This window comes from Henckelia pumila, unplaced genomic scaffold, assembly GCF_033568475.1.
Source record: "Henckelia pumila isolate YLH828 unplaced genomic scaffold, ASM3356847v2 CTG_461:::fragment_3, whole genome shotgun sequence".
In the NCBI taxonomy this organism is placed as follows: domain Eukaryota; kingdom Viridiplantae; phylum Streptophyta; class Magnoliopsida; order Lamiales; family Gesneriaceae; genus Henckelia; species Henckelia pumila.
This window is the reverse complement of record NW_027331831.1, coordinates 4,716,749-4,727,179: the sequence shown is the minus strand read 5'-3', so window position 1 is coordinate 4,727,179 and position 10,431 is coordinate 4,716,749. Positions and strand designations below refer to the sequence as shown.

The window sequence follows — 10,431 nt, the reverse complement described above, 5'->3', positions numbered from 1 at the left end:
TTAACAATTTATTGAATAAACATATTTTATTGAAATAATTCAAATTTGAAAAAATTACAATTGTATATGATAATAGAGTATTTGGGTAAATTATGGATATCTGATCTTTCGACGGGTATAAAGATGTGGATTAAAATTGAATATCTGAAGGGGGTGGATATGAGGGTCGATACAATAAATGAAGATGGAGGCATGAAATCTTACCCGAACCTGACCCATCGACATTAATAAATGATCATATTATCGGACAAAAATTGTAATTTTCCGTATTTTTTAAAAGTTTTTATAACTACGAGGGTCCGTTATCTCGATCAAGATTAATTAACATGCAATCATAATTAAGCAATGTACAATGAAAAAGTGAGTTAAAAATTTTCGTTTAGGCTTATAAAAATTTCGACATGATCTCTCTGTAAATAAGAACATACCTGAATAATGTAAATAGTCAAAATAACTCAATAATTTTCTCAACAACATAACACACATAAACGAGTGACGGTCAGACATAATCACCACATACACAAACTAAAATACAATAGAGTCGACAAGGCTCGATAAATACATATAACATCCTCAAAGTAATCTAAACACAACATACAACTACTCAGGGCATTCTTCGATAAATGTATGATTTCAAACTCTATATGTGAATAATATATGGGTGACTGCAACACGTTTAAGCACCAAAACAAATATTGAGCTCACACTCAAAAAATTGTGGTACTTCTTAATGCTTTCTCTCGAACACTTGAAGTCGAACAACATGTACTACCTGTCATATCCACACACAAAAGACACAACAGCCCCTTCTCGGGGTTTAGAACCCCAGTACAAGACATCAAGAAACCACGACATATGACATAGAAATGCAATGATGTCATGCATGAATGCAATGGATGAACATGTGCAAAATATTAGGATATCAAAAGTCAAATAATTGATATCAATAATCATACATAATATGCTCGAGCTGGTCTATGCCTCAGTGGACTGTGTCTAGAGATACAACTCCACTCTCAAAGCCAACAACTACCAAAGCTGGACCGAATCAAGGTGTCCAAAAATCTCCACGACACAATATCATCTCATATCATATATAACGAATCTCAACTGAAATATACTGGATTTCAATGGCAAAACGGCTCAATATGATATATTTAGTGGTATTGATGTGTCTAACTAAAATAAATCTGTGTGTGGACAAAAAAATTATTTTATTTTATTTTGCACATCAATTACCAATTGATAATATGTGAGTCAACATATAATCCACATAAATCAAAATAGAGCAGATAAATCATATAACAAATTATCAGATGCCTCTGTTAGACATAGTGAAATAATTAATATCTACGTATCTCAACCAAGCAATCGCCAATAATATAAATCCTCAAAACATGCCTGAAAATGGCAATTCACTAAAATCACTCGAATATTCATTTAAATGATCTTATAAATTATAATCATATAAAAATCTAATAACCATTTAAATTAAATTCAACTAAAATGTCCAACATCAACTATTTAAACACTTCCCGAAAATCTCAATACTCAATTAAAATGCCTAAAATCAATAATTTCTAGATCAAATGATCGCAAAACAGTATTTTTAGCTTTAAAATTGCTAAATTTCTATTTGAGTGACCAATATTCCTAAAATTTCCAAACTTTGCATTTGATATCAGTAACTGGCACAATGAATTTTAATAATTATATTTAATGATTTTAAAGTATTGAACTATCCAATACTCAATTCATACTGCCCAATACTTTGAAAATTTCTAAAAGATAAATATGAATTTTCGGAACTGTACCTCCAAGTAGCCGAATTCATAACCTCGGGCAGCTCGTAGGCTCGAGATATAGAGACTATAAAATCAAGTTTTAACACCTCCAACTCGAGCACAATAGTTGGAAATTGAAGCTCACGGTGGCGCTCAGCCAAAACTCAACCAGAAAACCACAACCCAAGAAAAATGGAAACTGGGCTTGAAGCATTTATGTCATAGCTTAAACTGAGGTTCAGACTTTTCGAACTCTGCATGTGTGACACGTTTCTGAGTGTCTGCGTTCGGACGTTCCGAACTCTGCATGCCGAGATGAGTCATCGATGCTCGAAAATCCACGTATACGGCAGACTTCAGAAGCTCCGATCACAATTTCGGAAGTTCCGATCGTCGACGTGGCCAACTTCCGAATGTGAATTCATTTGCTTATTTGGATGTTAGAGATCGGACCTTCCGAACAATTCCGTAGTTTACGAACTCAAAATCATGCTTCCGTGCAGAAGTTCGTATATTTCGAACTTGTCCTGCTTCCGAACTTATTTAATGGAACAGTTCGCTGCTGCTGAACTATGGTTCGGATCTTCCGATCTTTCTTGTGGTTCTGAAGTCTAGGATTGAAAATTGAATGTTCGGTTGATAACGTGTAACTCATCAGACATCAAAGTCTCAAATATAAAACGAGGTCTAGAGTTCGAAATTCAATCCTAATAATTTCTCCCTCAATTTAAAAGAAGAAATTTGAATGCCCTAAAATTATGTGTTCTTAAATGTTTTAAATTCTTATGAAGGAAAAAAATTCGCGAGAATCGAGGGAGAAGAACATATTTTACAAGGAATTAATAAAAAAAAAAAAAAAAAAAAAAAAAAAAAAAAAAAAAAAAAAACAAGAAAGAAAGAAAGAAAGAAGAAAAACATAAAAAAAAAAAAAAATTTTGCATAAATATTTATATTACAATTACAGACAGAAAAAATATGTTGAATGCAAGTCCAACGTATCCCCCGGAGGTCAACTCGTTTGGTCTGACTAGCCATCCGCGATTCCCAAAGGCACGCCCTTTTGCTTTCGCCTCCGATCTCTCAGAATTTCCCAATTATGTTCTTCCCCCACGAATTTCTCGGAATCACTTTGATTTTTCATGTTGATGATGAAATGCATTTTCGTTCATTGTGTATTTAGATATTTCTGTTCCGCCGCAGTCAATCGATCTGAAGGATCAAAGTCTTCGGACTGTGGACGGTTTTGTCTTAGCGGCCCAGGTTCTATACTTTCAAGGGGGAAATAAAGGCGGCTTTTGGATTTGATTGGTGCGAAGTTTGGTTTGGAAACTGCTCGAATTAGGGTTTCTCATTTTTTAATTTTTTTGTTTATCTGTGGTGAATTACTTTTAAGTAGTGTGGTTGTCCGCTTTCCTTTTTTTTTTTTAATTTAAATTTTTGGGTCAGCGGGGTCAATTTTGAAGTAAAGTTTGGGTTGATTTTGTTGTTGGGTGGTGCAATTCGTGGGAATTTTAGGGCTTGGGAGTTTGTTAGAGGCGAATTGAAGTTACAGCCATGCCCAGGAGTTCGAGGCACAAATCACATAAGCAGAGCAAACACAGTTCAAAGGATTATCCAGACTCTGAAGAGGATGTAAGGACGAAGGATAAAGGTAGCAGGGATGAGAATTTGGGGAAGGTTTCACGCGATTCAGCTACCGGTGAGAAACGCAAAACTTTATTCCAGGCACGAGAAGGCAGGGAAGGTAAAGATCCGAATGTTTATACGAATGGCGAGGCCTCGGAGGAATACTTTTCATCAAACCGGCGGAAAGAGAAAACCGTCATCCGCGATGGTGGAGACAGGTGGAATGGAGGTGGAGAAGAAACAGGCTATAGTGACAGGATCGTGGAGAAGGAGAAAATCAAAGGGGACAACGCCAAAAGCGAGTCTAAATTGAAGGAAGTCAGCAATAAAGGGGAAAGTTCGAGAATGGAGTGGAAGAATGATAATAAGGATAAAAAGTATGAAAGTGTAAGTGCTGGAGAGATGGAGAGTTCAGCTGTTGTGGTGGAAAACGAGGACGGCAGGAGTAAAGGAGAGTCTAAGAGGAAGTCTGAGAAGGATTATTCCGGTCAGAAAGAAGGGAAGGAATACAAGGGCAAGGATCGCAGGGCAGAAAAGGAGAAGGAGAAGGATTTAGGCCAGCTTAGTAAGCGCGGGGATGGTAAGACAGATTTAGTGGATATGGATGTTGCCAAGAAGGAATTACAGTCGGGGGATCTTGTTGTGGAGAGAAAGGTTAAACGAGCTCGAGAAAACTCAGGTAAGGTGACTTTTGTGTTGTGGAATGAACATGTTATTGACATTTTTTCGTTGTATCATACTTATTTCTGTGTGCAGTGGAGAAGTTCTGTTGGTTAAAAACAAAATTTGGTTCACTCAAGGATCATTGTTTATTTGATAATTTGAAAGTTATTTTTGCATCAACCACTAATGCTGATGATTGAGCCACTGGTCAAGCAAGAAACTTCTGTCTAGTGAGTAGTGCATCTGCCTACGCAATATCGTTTATGACCTTCAGATTGAGTTATTGGTGGTTAGAGTTATCCAGGTGCTTACAGAAGATGTCACGTCATAGGAGTTTATACTGGTTTGGAATGAGGTGGAAGTTGGAGGGAGTACTCCCAGTGAAATGGTTTAGAGGTTTTCTTGTTTTACTGTTTTTTCTAGCTGAGCACTTCGAGTACTTTATGTGGCATTTTATAGTTTCATTTGTTTTCTTCATTTTAACTCCTTTTGAAACCATACGGGAGTACGGTACTCGTACTGTTGAGTCGGATAATTGACATAAGATTAAAGTTGAGGAACATATTTAATCAATGAACTGGAAGCAAGTGAAGATATCTGGTTTCACGAAAGAGATGCCTTACTATATTCCTAACATCCTTGATCCTCCCACTCATTTTACTAATTTTTGTGATGAATTTGGCATGCAAAGTGTAAAAGGTACCTCTAGATTTAGTTATGATTTGATTACATAGTAGGAATATGTTTATTTTTATCTATTGATCAACCTTTCCCCGTCAGTTGAAGGCTTTTCTTATTCTTCTGTTTTTTTTGTTTAAATTCTCATTTTCTGTATGGTGTATTAACCGAAATTTTTTTCTCTTAGAATGCTTTTTCCTTTTGTGTTGTTTGTAAAGCATCTAAACAACCTAAAGGCTTGTATTGCTGTGTTGAATCTTCATAAGTTCTAGTGGAGTTATTATTCAATAGCATAAACACAAGTAGGATAACTTAAGTTTTATTTTTTGAGGGATATGGGTTTTTTACTATTTTATAGTCCATCGATCTAGAAGATTAGTTGATCTACATTGTGCAGTTGTTTTCTGGAATGGTGCCAACCCTGAGGAGTACTAAGTATTTCTATATTGTAAATTTGATTTCTTTCTGCAGATTTTCCTGTAAAAGTGGAGTTACAAAATCCTGAGTTAGAGAAGGAAGTTGATAAAAGGATACGTAGGAGAGGAGAATCCTCCAGTGACAACAGAGGTAAGCATCATGATGATTTTAAAGAAGGTGATGAAAGAGGATTGCCCTCAAGAAGTGACCATGGCCAGGATGTCAAATACAAAGATGATAAGCCCAAGGATAGAATTTATGTAGATAAATATCACGAAGATGACCACAAAAATGATGGGCAAAGGGATGAGAAGTACCATGAAGAAATGAAGTACGATAATAAGCAACGGGATGTCAAGCATAAAGAAGATGTTGGGAAAGATGCCAAGCGTAGAGAAGATAGACACCATGGAGATGGGGATAGAGATAATAGACATAAAAACGAAAAGCATCGTGAAGATGGAGAGAAAGATACCAAGGGGAAGGATGATAAATATCGGGACAGTGCTGATCGACGCAGGGATTATAGGCATCGTGAAGACAGTGAAAGGGAAAGCAGACGCGTGGATGATAGATGTTGTGATGATGGGGAAAAAAATGGTCGACATAGTGATATCAGGCATTACGAAAATGGGGATAGAGATGATAGACACCGGGAAAATAATTATAGAGAAGATAGCCGTAGAGATAATATTACCAAGGAGGAAAAGCATCGAGAAGATTTTGAAAGTGAGAGTCGATATAAGGATAGGAAGCAGACGGATGATTTTGATAGACAAAAGAGACAAAGAGTAGCAAAGTACAGTGAAGAACTTGCCACGAGGGACTGTTCTGGCGACAAATCTGACCGCAGGCATTCAGATGATGGTGTTTATGCTGCTGATCATCATTCTAAACATTCAAGCACACATTATGATAGTCCAATGCATGATGATGGAACAGTTAGGTATAGAGATGAACAAGGTAGGAGAAGAACTACTGGAAAACAGGATAATCATGATGTTAGGTCCCGAAGTACCACAGATCAAAGATTTAATTCAGAAAAGAGAAGTGGAAGCGAAGCACAAATGGACTCAGTACCTGACAGAGGGCGATCTACATCAAGGAATGCTGACATTGAAGTTAGTCTAAGCCATGGCAGACGGTGTAGGTCACCCAGCTCAAGCACTTTTGCTTCAAAGGATAACTATAGGTAATTATTAATGTCCAGTAACATCATTCCAGAGGTTATTTTGACTAACTGTGACTAGAATACTGATGCGAAACTCAGAAATGGTTGCGATCCTAGTGAAAATTGTTCATTTTTTGTTATCCTGTTGGGGATAAGTTCTTAGTTTATAAAAGTTTTGCCATTTACAATGAGTTGGGGTGCTTGAAGGAAAAAAGCACTACCTTATAAAGAGTTTGCTATGTTCTCGATTTTTGGTCTGGTCAGAGATTTAAAATCTAGTCAGAGATTGGAGTGTTATATTTTGTTGATATTTAGTGGGTACTAAGAGTTACTTCAGCGGAAATCTTATCCGCTTTTTGTAATTATCACATGATCATTTATATATAATATGATCTCGTTTTGGAAGATTTCGTGGTTCTTCTCACCTGATGCTTTAATTTCTGCCATTTCTTTTTAAAAGTTCATATTCGATTATTTTTTGCTGACCAATAATGACGTGCAATTTCAAATAAAAGGAGGAACACTTTTCGTGCTCTCTCTCTCTCTCTCTCTCTCTCTGCGTGTGTGTGTGTTTTTTTTAGGCGTGGAGTTTGTTGGTTGAGTGTGTTAATCCCCTTGGTATCATATACTTGTGAATTTTCACTGGAGCATAAGTGAAGGTTAATTTTGATCTTCACTAACACAATGACACCTTTATGTGATTATGATGCATGTTTTTGTTATTGTCAAAAAGAAATTTAGGCAATGACGTAGCTATTGCTTATATTTTCGTGTTCTGCTGTCACATATGCTGTTACTTTAAACAATAATTTAGTATTGTGTTTTCTGTTTTGATCAAACTTGCGTGCACTTCCTTTGGCTGTTGTTCAGGCTCACTAAACAGGATGAATACAAGCAAAGGGATTATAGTGATGAAGAAAGACTTCGACAAAATATGACTTCTGGTACTGATCATGCTACGGGAGGATCTGAAAAGACCTCATCTTGTTCACTGGAGAAACATGGTCAGAAAGAAGATGGTTATTTGAAAGAGTCGTCTACTGAAAGACGTTTGAAATCAGACATTCGTTCATCACCATTGAAACGACCGGATAAGTCTCCATACTCAAATACTGATAGGAGGCAGTTTAATAGGTCTGATGTAAGACGAAATATAGATATTGTAGAAATGACGCAGAGGAGTAGTGGGTCTCGAGATATGAAGGACCACACTGGGAAGGAAGTTCGGGAACGTCGTGAGTTCGCCATGGACATGCTTCCTAGAGATGAACATTCGCAAGCTGATGTGGATACTCTATCAATGTCTTCCTCTTTTACACGAAATAACCATTTATCTGGAAGTTCTAAGTCGTTTCCACCTCTTCCTCCCCTGAGAACAGGGTTGGATAGCCCTTTGATGTCAAGCTCGATTGAAGATGACAGTAGATTTAAGTCGAACAGCCGTCATAGGAGGAGCAGTGGCGATCCTAATCTGGCAAGAATTCAAGGAAATCCTTGGAGAGGCGTGCCAAGCTGGCCGTCTACTGTTCCAAATGGTTTCATGTCTTTCCCACATCCTCCGCCCCCTGTCAGTTTTCATTCAGTAGTGCAGCCATTTCCAGCTCCAACAATGTTTGGCATCAGACCACCCGTGGATTCGAACCATCATGCTCCTTATCACATTTCCAACAATGACAGATTTTCAGGTCCTGTTCGCCCAATGGGCTGGCACAATCCTGTTGATGATTCATGTAATCCATTCCATTCTTGGGGTGCAAGTAATGCTGTCTTTCGGGATGAGGCTCACAGTTACGGTGGGCCAGGGTGGGACCATTCTAGAAGCCTGCCTGGTGGTCGTGGCTGGGATACAACTGGAGATTTGTGGAAGGGGCCAAGTAATACTGTGTGCTTGGAGATGCAATCATATGACAAAGAGAATGACTTTTCACTGAATGTGGATGAAGCATTGGCTGGTCAATCTATTCAACCAACTCAGAATGAACGAATATTTCCTGAGGAGCAGGCAGCAACCAATGATGTTAACCAATCCACTCATGAATCCGAAATTGATTGTGCCGATGCTGCCATAAATAACCTCGAGGATACTAGTAATTTAGCTAAAATCTCGAAGAAGGATGATGTACCTTTTTGCCTGGCTTACCTTTCCAAGCTTGATATTTCTGCAGATCTTACTGAACCTGATTTATTCAATCAGTGCAGAGAGGTTATTGATATGGACCATTGCATAATTTCTGATATAGATGATTTAAAAATATTATTCATCGAGGTAAACAACACGGCCTTCTGTATTTTATCATATTGTTCTACTCATGTCATAAAACTCTATATATATTTTTTAATTTTCGTTTTTTGTTGCAGGAGGCCATAGAAGCTAAAGTAGCACCTCACCAAATTTTAAGATTTTCCCTATCTGAAACTGTGGATGAATCTATTTTCCAGGTATTTTATGACATTGAAGAATGGTGTGTTTATGTGTTTAGGAATATTTTATAAGCATACTCCAATATAGAATACTATGACGTACAGTTCATTTCAATTGTGGAGCCCATTGTAGATCAGTGAAATTTTTCTTGCGTCAACTTATCATTTTACAGTGAAGTGTTGGTTTTTTTGGCACTATTATGCGGGGATATGGTGAATTTATTTGTGATGTTTTGCTGGTAATGCTGTTTTTCTGATGAGGTAAAATAGATTATTAATCTGTGTGTAATTTCTCCTATTAACCCATGATAGATCCCTTTCACCATCTGTATTGAGATGTAAAAGCAGCAGCCAGAAGACCCAGAAAAAATAGACCATTTTAGTAGCATCTGTTGTTTGGTTTTATTACATGCATAATTTTTTTTAATTTGCTGTGGAACACTTAGAAATTTCCTTGTTCTTGTCTGTTTCTATTAAAATGCCAATTTTCAACTGCCCGTTGTATGCATATATTGATTTTTTCCTGGTTTCGATTCTATTGTGATTGCAGAAAGCAATATCCCTTTATGAGAGCCAAAAAGGTAGCTTTGACAAAGTTAAAAACGGGGAGAAATTTTCAAATTCCAACCTGCCTTTTACCAATCCAGATACTTCATCAGATGCTGAAGTTCATACTGTATCTGCCCATCAAAATCTTGATCAACCACCGGCCAACACAATGGTAAAATCTGCAGAGCCAGTTTCTACCAAAGAACATGAAGCATCAGAATTACCACTGAAGGATCAGATCATTGGGGAGAGACCTTTGTCTGTGGAAAGCATCGAAGGGTTCCATGCTCCTTTTCCAGCTGAGGTGAAAAATGATAACAACATTGAGGACGGAAAGTCAGGCGTTACTGGTTATGGTACTCGTCTAAATTCTGATGTGTGTTCAGAGGCGCTGGCGCCCGAGTTGGTTGTGCGTGAGTCAATAATTTTAAGTCGGATACATCATTCTCCTGAAAGTACACATTGAGACGATTTATATTTCTGAGTTTTCAAATGGCAATCTGTTTTATTTCCTTGTCCGTTTGCTTGCTGCCGATGTGGTTAATGGGTAATTTTTCGATTTTGTTTCAATGACTTGGTTTATTTACATACATCCGTAGTCCCAAATATATAATCCACAGTTTTATACGTGATTCCAATATATAGACAAATGTCGATATTTAATATATCATTTTCGAAATGACCTTTTATATACCATTAAACACACAATAGCATAGAAATTTTACCAATGATATTGTTGATATGTGTGAGAAACTGAATATAATATATAATAAAAGATATCATCTTTGCGGTGAATTTCTTCCTTTCAACTGAATGTTTTTTACACAACATTATGTTTTATTTCTCACAACCATTGTGCAATGCGTTTTCTTTGTTTTGAACAGCCATTTATATCCAAAAAAACAAACAAACAAAAATTTCCACTTTGATTTGAATTATTTTTTGCTCGCAAAATTCTATTCTCACCTCTCGAAATAACTCAGTTCATAGTAAACATTTTTGAAATTCCAAGAGCCTATTTCTTGAAATTCCAAGAGCCAAAATTCCTAAAAAATGTATCCATTTTGCCCTCATTCTCCTCTGGGCTCTTCCGCTCTTCTTATTTGCCCCATCCTCGTCGTC

General features: G+C 37.1%; 1 protein-coding gene across 3 annotated transcripts; it reads left to right on the top strand.

Annotated features, from left to right (window-relative positions):
- The first annotated feature begins 2,761 nt into the window (after positions 1–2,761).
- LOC140871562 (uncharacterized) lies at positions 2,762–9,936 on the top strand. Of its 3 annotated transcripts, none has more exons than XM_073274121.1 (6): positions 2,762–2,834; positions 2,965–4,089; positions 5,223–6,360; positions 7,210–8,605; positions 8,698–8,778; positions 9,311–9,936. In XM_073274121.1, the coding sequence occupies exons 2-6, from the start codon at positions 3,339–3,341 to the stop codon at positions 9,773–9,775; spliced, it is 3,831 nt and encodes a 1,276-aa protein (XP_073130222.1). In that variant the 5' UTR covers positions 2,762–2,834; positions 2,965–3,338; the 3' UTR covers positions 9,776–9,936. The 3 variants fall into 3 exon arrangements, with proteins under 3 accessions (XP_073130222.1, XP_073130223.1, XP_073130221.1); XM_073274122.1 differs by having other exon boundaries at positions 2,779–3,092; positions 3,300–4,089; XM_073274120.1 differs by having other exon boundaries at positions 2,779–4,089.
- The last annotated feature ends 495 nt before the right edge of the window (positions 9,937–10,431 follow it).

Excerpts from the sequence above, each read along its gene's own strand:
- LOC140871562 (XM_073274121.1), top strand. The coding sequence starts at position 3,339 with ATGCCCAGGAGTTCGAGGCACAAATCACATAAGCAGAGCAAACACAGT. Across the intron at positions 6,361-7,209 it reads GCTTCAAAGGATAACTATAG|GCTCACTAAACAGGATGAAT; the intron begins GTAATTATTAAT and ends GCTGTTGTTCAG. Across the intron at positions 8,779-9,310 it reads TGGATGAATCTATTTTCCAG|AAAGCAATATCCCTTTATGA; the intron begins GTATTTTATGAC and ends TTGTGATTGCAG.